Source organism: Sturnira hondurensis, unplaced genomic scaffold, assembly GCF_014824575.4.
Source record: "Sturnira hondurensis isolate 20B ecotype Veracruz unplaced genomic scaffold, ASM1482457v3 Scaffold0019006, whole genome shotgun sequence".
Taxonomy (NCBI): Eukaryota; Metazoa; Chordata; class Mammalia; order Chiroptera; family Phyllostomidae; genus Sturnira; species Sturnira hondurensis.
Genome location: NW_028091637.1, coordinates 13,131,681 through 13,146,936, shown reverse-complemented (window position 1 = coordinate 13,146,936; position 15,256 = coordinate 13,131,681). Strand labels below are relative to the sequence as shown.

The window sequence follows — 15,256 nt, the reverse complement described above, 5'->3', positions numbered from 1 at the left end:
ATGTGTTATTTTTAATTTAAGAACCAAGTCCAGTTTCCTTTGTAAAAAACTTTCTAGTCTTCTTGGAGGGGAAAATAAAAAACTACTGCTTTGCTTTGAAGCAAAAACAGTAGAAAAAATGAGACTGAGTATTTATGCACACACATGGAAATCATGTTTGAGGGACTAGTTATTATGCCAAAGACAAATCACTGAAACACAATCACTGTCAAAAAGAAACCAGTTTTGTGGCCGATGTAGCTTTAGGAGCTACTTCCTCCCAGTGAAACTGCTGTGAGGCTGGCTCCCTTACTCACGCCTGTTCGACTCACCACCACCTCCCTTCCCAAATAAAGTCTCCCCCGCCCTGCCATGTGTCACCTCCTTCAAAGTGTCCAGTAGGAGCCAAGCTTTTGGCTAGGCGCTCAAGTAACAAAATCCCTGCCCACAAGATGCTTACACTCTAGGGGAGAGGACAGATACGTGAATTCACATATAAATATGACAAAAATCACATTATAAGTGAAGTAATAAATATAGATGAGTACAAAAGAAAACAGAGGCAATTAATTCCATTTAAGAGGTCTGCAAACAACTGTAAGTGAAAACAATATGATGCAGAAAAGTACATTTTAAAAAGTTAACTTTGGGTGGGAAAGAAAAAAATAAGAATGTTTCATTTTTGTTTCAGTTTGCATAAGAAAATACTGGAATATTACGTAAGAAACTAATGGTTACCTGGATGAAGATGAGGGACAGGTGGTAGAATACAGAGAATAGAAATAGGTACAGTTTTCATTATAGACCATTCTCCAAATATACTTTTTTATATTATTTGGATCTTTAAACTACATGAAAACATTCCATTCAAAAAAAATTTTTTTCAAGCCCTGGCTGGTGTAGCTCAGTGGATTGAGCGCGGGCCTGCGAACCAGACGATCGCAGTTCGATTCCCAGTCAGGGCACATCTCTGGGTTGCAGGCCAGTTCCCAGCAGGGGACTCACAAGAGGCAACCATACATTGATATTTCTCTCCTTCTCTCCTTCCTTTCCCCTCTAAAGATAAATAAAATCTTTAAAAAAATAAAAAAAATTTTTTTTCAGCCCTGGCTGGTGCAGCTCAGTGGACTGAGCGCGGGCCTTCAAACCAGATGATCGCAGTTCGATTCCCAGTCAGGGCTCATGCCTGGGTTGCAGGCCAGTTCCCGGCAGGGGACCCCGGAGAGGCAACCATACATTGATATTTCTCTCCTTCCCTTCCTCTCTAAAGATAAATAAATAAAATCTTAAAAAAAATTTTTTCTAAGTGAAACTTAAATTTTTAAATGTTCCTTTTTAAAAGCAAAATGAGAGCTCGTCCCCACCTGCACTGATACATGAAGCTTGAGACTGAGATCTTTAGGCAACACCAACAAGCACGGGAAAAGGTGAAGGATGGCGAAGAATAAGCTCAAGATGAATTTGGCTGGAACACAGACTGAACTGGGGGAGCTGCCACTAGGGCAATGGGAAGCCACTGGAGACATTTAGGAGGGAAGGTGATGTGATCACGTTTACTTCAAGATAGAAAACACTGGCAAAGAGATGAGTGCCTTAGCAAAGATCAGCAGCAACGCTGACCAGACCAGATGAAAGGTGGCAGCCCAGACCACGGCAGCAGCGGTGGAGTTACGCAGGAGAGGAGCATGCAGTGTCACTCCACAAAAACACTCTGTCCTAACAGCCTACTCTATGTTGGATATTGTGCTAGAGACACACAATTAAAGGGGGAGAGAGGATTTCTCTGCCTATGAAGTCAGAGGACATGAGCAGATTTCATGTCCTAAAAGGTGTACAGATACATATACACATGCGAGGGGCAGAGAAGTGACTTAAGAATGACAAAAGTTTCTATAGTCTTCAAGGAAGAAATGGTAACAATGTTATTTAGATAGTAAAGGCACGAAAAGGAAAATGTTTCTGTGTCCCATTTTGCTACTGACAAATCACAGAATTATTTTACTGGTGCAAAAATACAGCATTCTATACTGTCATTATTCAAACAAATCATCAACCTGCTAAGAGCTTTTCAGGGGTGGGAGGACATCAGTACATAATATATACAAATCCCACATAACACTCCAATTCCAGTAGTTTCTAAAGGGGAAAATGGTAAGAGAATGCCTCAGAATAAAAGCAATATGGTGTTTACTGAGAATTATTAGTATCTCCTAGTAATGTTTACATTTTAAAAAAGAGTATGTATCTGGAGTATTCAGATGAGGACTGCCTGCTCAACCACAAACTCAACCCCGGAGCTGGCAGCTGAAAGTCCACCCTCGCACTGGGACCATGAGCACTTGAAATGTGGCTAGTCCACACTGAGATGGGCCGTAAATGTGAAAACACTCGTCTCAAAACATAATTTTATACTGGCTACATATTGAAAAGATAATGTTTTTGATGAGTTAAAATATTATTAAAATTAAATTCACCTGTTTTTTTTTAATGTGACTACTAAAATCCTTAAACGACCTATGTGGCTCACATTTGTGGCTTGCATTATATTTCTAATGGACAGTGCTGGGCTGAAACACAGGAAGGAGCCTGGGGGGAAGCCTATCCAATTCCTTTGCCCACCCTCCACTTCCTGCACACCTGCTCTCCTACTCTAAGTCTACAGCTTGAAGTACCACTTGCTCAATCTTCTCTAGTAAATTGAGCAGATTTTCAAGGATGAACCATACCAAAGGGTAACCTCTCTCCCTGCCCCCTCACCCCTCTAGCTACACATCTGTCCCGATCTAGGGAAATCTAGCAACTGCTATCCCACACATCCAGATACAGAGTAGTCCACAAAAGGGAACTCCACAGCTCCCTGACTTGATCATCCACAGTAACTGCTGCCTTCCCCAGGTTCCTTTCTTAAGGAAAAGTCTTTAAGGAAAAGTCTTTACGAAACACACAAAGCTGATAAAGAGTCAATGCTCTAACACTTACTAGGTAGTTTTGGGAAAATCATTCAACTATGCTATAAACTTGCTTTTCCTTCTGGAGGAAAAAAAAACCCCAGAAGGTGAAACTAAACTATCTTTAATGTACCTTCCTATTCCAACATCCTCTAAGCATTCAAGAAACAATAGTATTTTTAAAAACTTCACACATACATATGCTCTATGGAAGTATAAAAGATGTGAAATTATTCAGAATGAGATCTAAAGTTCAAATAGCATAAAAAGGTGCCATTTATATGCATGTGTCATCCCCTGGAATTTCAGCCTTTTCAATTACACTTAAAATTATTAGAATCTATTCATGGCTGAGAATTTTATTGCTGCCAAAGTCAGTTGAGGCATGATTCACTGACTCATGCATTCTTAGTCATCAAATGGTTCTCAGAATATAGTGAAGTAAGGCTTGTAGTAACTAAAGAATCTGCAACCCAGTAAAGAATAATTTACACTGTTTTACATTTGGAAATGTTTTGGAATCCAAAATATTCACTAGCATTCAAGGATTATCTTCACACACAAAAATAATGATAATGCACCAATAGGAGAATTAGGACATTGAAATATTCTTCCACTAAATATAAATGATCTGGCTGACGCATTCCTTTCACCCCCCACCCCCACCCCATCTTTTCCATCCTGAGACCAATGAAAACCACGTAAATTGGGTCGGGGTGAAATAAAGTAAACTGGCCCTCCTAGAAAGATCTCAGCCTAGCTAAATGGCCACACCAAAACAGACACTAACTGTTCTATCACTTAGACGTCATCCAAGCACAAGTTCTCGTTTCTCAGCCTGGTCTCTCACTATTTAGCCTGACTCTGGGAGAAATACAAATAAGAGAATAAATTCTTCCCCTTGGCAACTCGCTGTTGCTTCAATACCTTCCAACTAGACTGTACTGCCTGGTTAGCAGAATCTGATCAGGAACCTACAATCTTGGCAGAAATCAATTATACTCCTTATAAATCTACATCAAGTATAGAAATACTAATTTCAATACGGTTGAGCAAAAAAAGTCTGACAGCCCAATCTTCTTTAACACTACCATGAAACCTCTTACAGCTAAATTTCAAAATAGAGAAAATAAGGTACATCAAGGATTTCTTCGTATCTCTTCGCTGTTCTTTTCAGATCATCTTCTTTCTCTGCAATTTTTTTATATAACTGGTTTGTCTCTTCTTGATGGCTCTGCAGAAGTTCAGCCTCCACTTCCTGGGCTTTATCTAATAAATAAAAGTGGACACACACCAGAAAACACATTAGGTAAGAATTAATATCTGTATCCCAATTTCAGTAAAACTCCATGTTTCAAATCAAAGTTTATAAAAATCAAGTGATCAAATGTGCCCTTCTCACAGAGCAGAAGTGTCTCTACGAGGTGATCAATTCACCAGGGCTTTCAGGTTCATCCCCTGCCGCTCCTCTCAGTAAGGCAAGGCGGTGCCAGGCAGGGGAGGTTCCCATGAGAGAACGTTCCTGGGCAAGAATCATTTTCCCTCCAATTTAATTACTTAAAGCACTTAGAGGCACAGTGTGAAAAGATTAAGCTTAAATTATAAACAGTCTCTGCTGATACTGCTTGTTCTCTATTGGATTTAAAACTGTCCTTACCAATGGTTTCTTTCACGGCTATTTGCAACTCCTGCTCCTTTTGCGCCAGCTGGGTGTGGAACTCCCTCATCAGCTGCTTTAACGTGGAGTTGTGCTTCAACTCAAGATCCTCCTGCTCCTGCCTGAGTAACAGAGACACGAAGTTCACTTCTGTCGTACAAAAGCAAGCTGTAAAGAGTTAACTGGTCTTCAGAGTGGTGTACCCAGGATGGGGGGGGGGGCGTGCGTGCGCACGTGTGTCAAAGCACAGTAAACTTTGAAAGGATAAGTAAACTATGATTACCTTAGGGAATGGTCCTGGTGATTTGAAATTTTTTCTTTTCCACTTATAATTCCTTGGATATATACCTAACATCATGATTTTACATGTTATAAGAGCTCTCCCCTGCCCTGCAAATGGACACAGAGAAACACTCCCTCTGCCTGAAATTGTTTTTATTTCTCCTCAGTATTTAATTTACTAGATATATGTTTATTATTTCAGGTAAGTGAAACTTAACTGTATTAGGCACCCAAAAAAGGGACTTAATTAAGAAAGACTGCCTTATAAATATTCATGGGTCAAAAAAACTTACTTGATTTTCTCTTCCATTTCTTGTTCATGTTCTTTCCTTGTTATATCCAATTCTTGCTGATGCTCCTTCCGCAACATTCGGAGATCCTTCTGCAATTTCACAATCTCCTTGCCCAGCTTCTGCTTCTCCTGCTCTGCCGCTGCTAATTTAAACTCCAGGTCATGGTGCTCAGCCTCCATGTTACTAAGCAATCTGGGTTGGACCACATGTGATTTGGATTTTTCTTCAGCACTTTCTTCCAAAATTTCTGTGGGTTTACTTTTTCCATTCCTCTGTTGTTGCAAAGCCTGTAATTTTTCATATTTTGAGGTCAACGCTTCCATTTCAACTCTATGTTCTTCCTTCTCTCTAACTAAGCACGAATCCAACTCTTTTATCTTTTGCTCCAAAATCTGACAGGCCAGTTCCTTCTCCTGGAGGGTTTTCTGGACATCATCAACTACATTTTCCAAGTTTTGCTTTGCCCCTATGTTATTTTTACCTCTTTCTTCTTCCATGTGCTGGGATACTATCAAGCCATATTTATTTCTTTCTTCAAGTTCTTCTTGAAGATGATTAATCATAAACTGACCCTCATGTTGCTTTGCTTCAGCATGTTCTAGCTTTATTAAGAGCTCCTGGTATTTGCACTGCATTTCAGAATGAGAAGACATTGTCTCTTCTTTGTCCTGCTCTAGTCTCTGTAATAGCTTTTCCTTTTCAATTAAGTTTCTTTGTAAAACACTGATTTTTTCCTCACAGGCCTTCTGCATACAGCCCTGGGAATCTGCTTCTTCTTGCTCAGTACATGCTGCCACATTTTTTGCTGATCTGGTTACAACTGATGTTTCTGCTTGTGGTGAGCTTTCCATTGACTTAAGTTTTTCTTCCAAGATGTGAATTTCTCTCTCTCTTTCCTGCAATTTCGTATTTAGCTCACTCAAACGGCTTTCTGTATCTTTTTTATACTGCTGTTCTTTCTCTTCCATTTGCGATAACAACTGCTTCTTGATGGCAGCAATTTTTTGTTCCGCTTTCTTCTTCAGCTCCACTAATTTTGCAGCACTCTCTAACTCAAGTCTATCCTCCAATGCCTTTACTGCCTCTTCTCTGCTTTTCACAGTTGAATTTACATGTTCCAATTCTTCCTTCTTAGTTTCAAGTTCAGATTTCATGGAAGCCACTTGTTTTTCAAGTCTTAACACCTTTTCTTCAGTCTCTTTAACCTTGTTGTCCTTTTCTTCTCCTAACTCTTGAATGTGCTGAAGTTTCTGAACCATTTCACTCTGTTCAATATCCTTTTGTTGATTATAATTTTTAAGAACTTCATTTAAGGATACAATTTCATTTGTTTTCTGAGTAACGTGCTCCTCTAATTCCAAAATTCTTGCCGTTTGAATTTTTAACTCAGTCTTTAAATTGCACTCCTTTTTCTCCATTTTGCTCTTCTTATCTTCCATTTCACCCTTTAAACATTCAAATCTTCTACTTTGCTGATCAAGGTCTTCCTTCAATAAAGTTATCTGCTCCTCCTTTTCACTGGCTTCCTTTGTTTTTAACTCAAGCTGCATCTGCAATTCTTTAATAGTATTTTGATACTGTGTAAATTTTGACTGGGCTTTCTTCTTCCATTCTGAGAATTTGTTAGAGGAGTGATCTACCTGTTCAAGAGCAGAAATTTTCTCTTTACTCAGAGCTTCAACTTTCAAAGATAAATCCTGCACCTGATCCAGCAATTTATGTTGTTCCTCATCATGTCGCTGGCTTAGTGATGAAATGATTGCATCTTTTTCAGTTAGGCTGATACTATTCTGAAGTTGAGCATTCAAATCAGTTAGCTGTTTACTAAGACTACTGATCTCAGATTTCTTTTCTTGAAGCTCTTCTTTCATCAATGTGACAGCATTGATGTTTTCCGACAACTCTTTCTTCAACTGTGTGATACAAGACTCCTTTTCAGAGGCAGCCTGTTGCTGATTGCCCCCCTCCTTCTGTAAGGCCTCTTTATCTGTTACAAGACCTTCAATATCTGCCTTCATGCTCTTAATTTGATTTTCTTTTTCTTCTAACTGGTGGGTAGCCTGTTGAAAGGAACTACTTAGTGTATTTTGCTCTTCTGTTAGCTGTCTAAGTTGTGCTTCTAATTCAGAAACTTTGCAAGTTTTAATTTGTAGTGCCTCTTTAACTTTAGTTGTATGATGTTGACAATGGGAAATTCTAGAGAGAACGGCATTAATTTTACTGTTACTAAGGTTGATTAGTTCATTTGTTTTAGCTTGTAATAAGGCTTCAGTTTTCTTAGTATAAATATTCAGCTGAACTGCTAGTTCCTCAGACAGTTTTTTGAATTCCAAGCTTTTGTCTTCTAGGCTTTTCTTACTTCTTTCATGTGAAGATTTTAAACTCTGAAATTCTTCATCTGTGGCCTTCAACTTGTCAGTCAACTCCGAAACCATAAGCCTATCTTTTTCTGACAGCGTCTTCAGTTCAACTACATGCTCCTGAAGAAAAGTGTTTTCCTTCAGAGAATGCTTCAGGTCAGCTTCCAGCTTTTCAAGCTGTGCTTTCAGTTTAGTTTCATTTTGTGACAGAGAATTTGTATGAGCAGACTTCTGGTCGACTTGTTCCTGTAACTCCTTTAGTACTGTGTCCTGTTTAACCCATTCCTCCTTAAGGCTTGCTATCTCCTTGTTCATCTCTTCCTTTTCACATCCGAATATGAGGACCTTCTGCTTCAGTTCTGCTACCTCTTGTTCTTTTTCCCGTAATTGGATTTTGTGTTTTTCCTCAAGTTCTTCAGCTTGCTGATTAAGTTTCTTCTCCCAGTCTGATATCACATCCTTGAGTTCTTGCCTATGCACCTCAGTAAGACTTTCCATTTGCTCCTTTTGGTTTGTTTCCAGTCTCGACACTGCCTCACTGACTCCAGCTGAGTTAGCCTGTGCCAGTTCCAGAATCTTGGCATTGAGCTCTTTTTCTTTCTGACTAAGCTCTAGAACAGTATTTTCAAGCTCTTTTTTAAGCTTGGCCTCCTGATCCAACAATTTCTTCTTTAATGTTTCTTGCATCTCCTTTGCTTTCTGTTTAATTTTTTCCATTTTCTTCTCTTGATTTTGAAATTTGTTTTCATATTCCTCATGTAACATACTAATACTGTCCTCCTTAGCTGACAGTTTCTGTTTGAGTGCTTCAATTTCTTTGCTCTGTTCTTCTCTCATTTGTAAAATTAAATTCTCCTTTTCCATCAACATTTGCTTGGTCTGTTCCTGCTCTATGTTATTATCTCTAAGCTGGGACTCATAGAGTTGGGTTAACGATTTTACTCTTCCCTCCATTTCACTATTTTGTTTTTCAAGTTGCTGCCTTAAGTCCTGCACCTGGATTTTGTGAGTGTCTAATTCGGTACAAACATCTTTCTTCTGCGTTTCAACATCAGCTATCTGTTTGGCAAGACAAACCCTTTCAGCTTCCAAATCCAACAACTTCTGCTGCAACTGGGCCACCTGGTCCTCAAACGCCTTTGTCTGCTCCTGTGTGGTACTCTGGTGTGACTGAAAGAGGTCTAGCTTAGCAGATGCCTGCTGGAGCTCCCCCTCTGACCTTTTAATATCTGCCTCTAAATTTTCCACTTGAGCCTGATGCTCCTTCAAATGCTTATCCTTTTCCTGTAAAAGAAGCCTAAGTTGATTAATTTCATCTTTCAATGCCTTCTCAGTTCTCTGGATAGACATCTCTTGTTCTTTAATAATACTGTCAACTTGTTGCTGGTGATGATTTTTCTGTTCATCCAGCTTGGCTTCTAGTTCCTGCTTCACTTTATTTGCTTGGTTCTTTAGGACACAAAGTTCCTCTTCTAGCTTGTTGCGGGCATTCAAAACTTCCGACAGTTCAGAAGACAATGATTCCAGTTCTGTTTGCTTCACATCAAGCTTTTCTAACGTCCTTTCATTCATCTCTTCTATATGGGCCTGGAAGAGACTCTCTTTGTCTTTCAACAATATTTCTTTTTCTTGTTCATACTTTTCTCTAAGCTTTTCCATTTCAGCCTGATGTTGTTGCTTTAAGACGTGGAGTTTTTCAGTCCAAAGGTTATCCTGCTGATGCTGCAGGATTTCCAATTCTGTCTTGTGTTTTTCAACCATGACTGTAATTTCTTTATTGTGCTTATTTTTTTCAGCTTCCAAGTGAATAGCCAAATCTTCTGACTGATTTTTGCTTTCTTGTAAGCTTTTTTCCAAAGAACTTTCTAATTCAAGAATTCTCTGTTAATAAAAACAGATGTATTTTATTAAGTACAGACATATTAGCAATGATATATGTGACATGATGTCTACACCTATTTAAAGATCAAAATTTAGATAAACAACTACATATCAACCAAAAACTAGAAACAACCAAAAAAATTTTTTTTGCTCAACTCTTAAAGGAATTACATAACAAAGAAAAATTCTAGCCTTCACATAACTCATAATTTCAGATTCTTTCTACTTACATGGGTAACTATTCAACTACCTATATCTTAAGAATATTTTGTATGGAATAGTCAATACAAAATAAATCATGAAAGTAGATAATAGTAACTGTTGGTAGAAAGATAGGTGTTTTTCTGTATTTTTAAGGCCTATAATAGTATCCTATTACTTTCATAATTTAATTTTGAAAGATAAGTAATATAACTGATTTTTTTACCCCCAAAATTATTATTCAGAAGATAATTTCCAAAAACAAACAAAAAAAGCAACTTACAGAAATCTAACCAAAGATTACTATTATCCCATGAAAACATCAATCTTGACTCTGAAGGAAAAAGGCTAAGTCAGAGCTACAGAACGCCAGAGCAGGTCTTTAGGAGGTACCAAATCCAATCTCTTCATTTAACAGGTGAGAAAATTAATTTGCAAACTCAGCGTTGGAAGGTCTAAGACTGAATACCTAAGTCCCCTCTGCCATGCCATCTTACGTAAATGATGGAAATGGGAAAATAAAGTCGTGCAGAATTATAGGTAAGAAGCATGACTATTTAACTATCTAAATCAGAACAAAAAGACTAAATAAATGACATCAGTCAATTTATTCAAAATAGGGTGTACATTTCATATACTTCTGAGGGAAGGGCAAGAGGCCTTAAAAATGTGCAGACTGAGACATATACACAAATATGTTTATTATAGGACTATGGGAAAATATGTTTATTATGGACTATGGGACTATAGGACTATTAATATGGGAAAATTGGGAAAAATTTAAACATAACTAAACTGTGATACACAGAATAAATTATGTCCAGGACATGAGATGAAGGGAGACAGGCAGGAAGGTACCAGGGCAAGGGCTGCCCACAAAGTGGGGACACTTGCTAAAGATCAGGGTGAGTAAGCGATGGACCAGAGACGCCACAGAGCCCAAATGCAAAGAGTCAGAGTGAGTGGCCGACAGAAACATGGGCAGCTGAAGGCAGAGTCAGGAGCACCTGCAGCAAACACAAACCACTCTCATGCATAGCTGTTACTATCAAAAATGAAGTGCACAAAAGCTTCTCTACAACTGGACAGAAAACAGTTTTCATATTCTAGCAATGTCACAGCTCTGGAGCCTGAATACCACATAAACTTACAGTTCTGTAAGTCTCTGCTTCTTGCTGAGCGTCCCGAAGTTTATTTTCACTCTCTGTGAGGATTGCTCTTTTCTGTAACTCTAACTCTTCCAGGGCCAGAGATTCTTGCTGTTCTTTTTCTTGGGAGATCTTCAAATATTCTGACTGACATTTTTCCTGTGCCAACAACAATACCACCTTAGATCCACATATATCTCCAGCATTCCCAAAGCACTTCCACAGAAATCACACATTGCACTGATCGGCACGCCAGCCCTGTAAGGTAGGCACACTACCATCACCTCTCTCTTCCCAGCCTAGAGTCCAAAGGAGCAAGGCACTGTGGCTTTCACAGTGTGGTCTGGCCAGTATTTGCCACAATTATGACGGATATGAACACTCCTGTTCCAGCGACCCCACTACATCCGCTGTTTTTCCTGTAGGTAAAACGTTTCAGAAACACTGCTGAATGTGAAAGGCCACACAACCGCCGCTACCTCTTCTCTGCACTCCAGAGTTTTCTTTTTAAATGCTAGGTGGAAAAACTAGATTATAAACTTTTATAATTTGTGAGAAATACCCATTGTAATAGGGAGCCCCACATGGAAAACCAGTCAAAATCAGAGGATTACATATGAATACATGGATTAGACCCATAAAATACTACAAAAGCCTACGTAACTCCTTCCCGACGATCTGGGGTCTTTCACCATCCCATCACTCATGAGAAGCTTCTTCTTTGATTGCCCTTATTATATATCAACATTCACCATTTGAAATGAGAAGCTCTAGAGAGCACTGTAACACTTACCGGCTTTGGACTCTTAATTAAGTATACCTATCCACACCTAATGCTGAAGGCTGTGTTCCCAACAGCACGATTTTCAGTTCTCCACACCCTGAGGAAGCATATCACTTTAAGAAAATTTTGTACCATACTACAAATAGATTGGTAAGAAAATATTCATTTCTAATCAATTTTAAACATACTATATTGTTTAATGTAAACTACATTTTAAATGCACGTCTATGTGCCCCTAAAAATAAAAGAGGAAGTTTTAACAGTCTGTTGAATTTTGACTCAACTCGAAGGTGACTTCTTTAAGAAACCAGGTGGAACAGGGAGTGGACGAGGACTATGTGCACATGTGCGCTCTTTAGGCGTCTGTGTCCTGCTCTCTCCGTTCAGAGTATGTCTGAATATATCAGTGCCTACATCACAGTTCAAGGCTCAGTGTCCCAAAAAGCCAACTACACTAGCATGAAAATGCACAGGTCTTACGACGAGAATTTTTAGCACCGTTCCTTTTAGCTTCATTTATGTCCCACTGTGTTCCTTCATTTCTATGCCACTATTTTCTTTACTTATTTTTTAAATGACAGTTTACATTCAATATTATTTATTATTTTGTATTAGTTTCAGGTATATAGCATAGTGATTAGACAGCAATATACTTTACCAAGTGTTCCCCCCTCTATTTCAAGTACCCACCTGGCACCACAGTTATTATATTATTACTGACTATATTCCCTATGCTGTACTTCACATCGCTGTGACTGTTTTATAACTACTAATCTGTACTTTTTAATCCCTTCACCTCTTTCACCCAGCCCTCCAGCCCCCTCCCTTCTGGCAGCTGTTAGTCTGATCTCTGTGTCTATGAGTCCGTTTCTATTTTGTTTATTTGTTTTGCTCTTGATTCCAAGTATAAGTGAACTCACATGGTATTTGTCTTTGCCTGACTTATTTCACTCAGCATGATACCCTCTAGGTCCACCCATGCTGTTGCAAATGTTAAGGTTTCATTCTTTTTATGGCTGAGTAATATTCCACTGTATACATGTACCACCACTTTTACTCTATTTGCCTACTGATGGGCACCTGGGATGCTTCCATTTCTTGGCTATTGTAAATAATGCTGCAATAAACATAGGGGTGCATACATTCTTTCAAATTAGTGTTTTAGGTTTCTTTGGATATATATACCCAGAAGTGAAACTGCTGAGTCATAAGGGAGCTCCATTTTTAATTTTCCGAAGATACACCACACCTTTTTTATAGTGTCTATGCCCCTATTTTAACTTTGTGCTGTCCTGTTATAATTTAAGTATTCTTATACACGGAATGCTTTCTGGACCAACAAGAATATAAGTATGTACCCATAAACACAAATATTTCATGACCAGAGACTAAACCCCTAACTTCACCAACAGTGCTGANCTTTGGATATATAGGTTTCTTTGGATATTTAGGTTTCTTCTGGTTTCACCCAGAAGTGAAACTGCTGAGTCATAAGGGAGCGCCATTTTTAATTTTCCGAAGATACACCACACCTTTTTTATAGTGTCTATGCCCCTATTTTAACTTTGTGCTGTCCTGTTATAATTTAAGTATTCTTATACACGGAATGCTTTCTGGACCAACAAGAATATAAGTATGTACCCATAAACACAAATATTTCATGACCAGAGACTAAACCCCTAACTTCACCAACAGTGCTGAGGACCCACGTGCCTGTTTGCCCATGGAGATTAGAGAGAGGACTCTGACTCAGTTCAAGAATAACTGCTGCTGGAAATGTTCAGAGCCCTAAATCCAAATGACAGCGGGGAAAAGAAGTATATATGTGTAAAATAAGGAGATTAAAATTAGAAATACTGTTTCTCATTCCTTTGTACTGAAAGCATTTTTAAATTATGTATATTATCTTATGCACAGTAACTTCATATAAAAACAAACCAAATTTTTGGCATTAACCCTTTTCTTATGATAACTTATATAAAAGGCTTTCACAATTCAAAAAAGTGGTTTTTGTTTTAAACTTTCAAATTATACTATTCTAAAAAACTTTGAGCCTGGCTGGTGTAGCTCAGTGGATTGAGCACAGGCCTGCGAACCAGAGTATCGTGGTTCAATTCCCAGTCAGGGCACATGCCTGGGTTGCAGGCCAGTTCCCAGCACGGGATGCACGAGAGGCAACCATACATTGATATTTCTCTCCCTATCTCCTTCCCTTCCCCTCTAAAGATAAATAAATAAAATACTGAAAAACAAATCTTTGTGTTCCTGGTTAATGATTTGGTTGGTTCAGCCAGTAGTTTTTTTAATTTTACTTTATTTTTTAAACATCTTATAGATTGAAAGTTACTAGTGAAAGTACTGTACTTAAAATGAAAAATATTTGGTCATTTTCATTTTTTCTTCTTTAAAATGCATTTCCGACAAAAATTTCTGAGTCTTCAGCTCTGCTCCATTCAGCCTGGTGAGATTTTAGACATCTTCCTGAATTATGCAGTTCCTAGTTCATGGCTTCAATTAACCTGCCTTCTCCTTTCCTTCTCCCTAGTCACAGCCTACTGCCTGGGTGAGAAAGATGATTTACAAACTGGTTAACAAAAGCTTGTTAGGTCAGTAATTGTACTGAATTTTCATACAATACCAGTAAGTTCTGACAGCCTCTTTTCTGCCTACATCCTATTCCCTCTTAACTCAAAGATCAAGGCTGCCACTGGTCTGACTGCAAGGTGGGAGCCAGGGGCGTGGAGGTGAAAACTTTATGAACACTGAAAGTTTACCTATAGCAAAAACAAAATAAATACTTACAACAGCTACTTTCATTTGCTCCTGAAACTCCCTTTCTTGGGTCTCAAACTTCTTGGTCAGCTCTTGCTCTTTGCTGGCCAACTTTTCTTCATGAAGCTTCTGCAGTTTAGCAATTTTTTCTGAGGATTTCTGAAAATCAGCCAGATAGTTAAAGTGAAACACCCAGAATAAAATATGTAGCACTGTAACCAAGTAATACTTTGTTACAGTTTAATAATCAAGCCATAGCTTTTTAGGAGGAAAAATCAGAACATATGTCCCACATAAAACGAGAGTCACCCAAGTCCTGACGGTTAAAAGAGAAACCAGTACTGCTCCCCAGTTCAGACAAGGAGACCTGCTGCTGCTGCAGCCGTCAGTCCCACGGAGCCGAAGCTCTTTTCTGCATCTTGCAGGGATTCCCTCACCAATCAGGACTGGGAGGCACAGGAGAGGAAACAAAGATGCTCTTAGAGCTAAAGGACACTCCACTACCGGGTCAGGCTGCCCAGGCTGCACCAATCTAATTATGCCTGGCTTTCTAGGCATGTGCTATTTATTTAAAGAATTACTGACTTTATTCTATCTCTGACAGGAAGGCTTTATTTTATAAAAATGTCAAGTCTTCCTAAATAAGTCTAAAAATTTAACATACTGTATTTTTGAACCATAAGACACAACTAGATTTTAGAGGAGAAAAATAGGGGAAAAATTTTTGAAGCAAAAATGTGGTAAAATATTTAATAATATAAATAACATAATATTTCACAATGTAAAGAGACGTTAACAGCAGCATTAACAACCCTTATTCCTCCCAAATGGGGGAGTGCATCTTACAGTCCAAAAAATATGGTAATCAAGTAAAGCTACCAACAAAATGGGAGGGGCAGTTCACTACACAAAATAAACATGCAAGAATAGCCAATACATTTCTAAAAAATA

The 15,256-nt window shown here is 38.6% G+C and overlaps 1 protein-coding gene across 4 annotated transcripts in view; it reads right to left on the bottom strand.

The window, feature by feature from the left end:
- GOLGA4 (golgin A4) overlaps nt 1-15,256 on the bottom strand; it is a 90,714-nt gene that overhangs the window by 19,337 nt on the left and 56,121 nt on the right. For all 4 annotated transcript variants that reach the window (XM_037070725.1, XM_037070727.1, XM_037070728.1 and 1 more), the window contains 5 exons: nt 14,336-14,464; nt 10,753-10,908; nt 5,160-9,400; nt 4,585-4,706; nt 4,066-4,196 (listed from right to left, as the gene is read on the bottom strand). In XM_037070725.1, the coding sequence (XP_036926620.1) occupies nt 4,066-4,196; nt 4,585-4,706; nt 5,160-9,400; nt 10,753-10,908; nt 14,336-14,464 (4,779 nt within the window). The remainder of the gene's footprint in view (nt 1-4,065; nt 4,197-4,584; nt 4,707-5,159; nt 9,401-10,752; nt 10,909-14,335; nt 14,465-15,256) is intronic.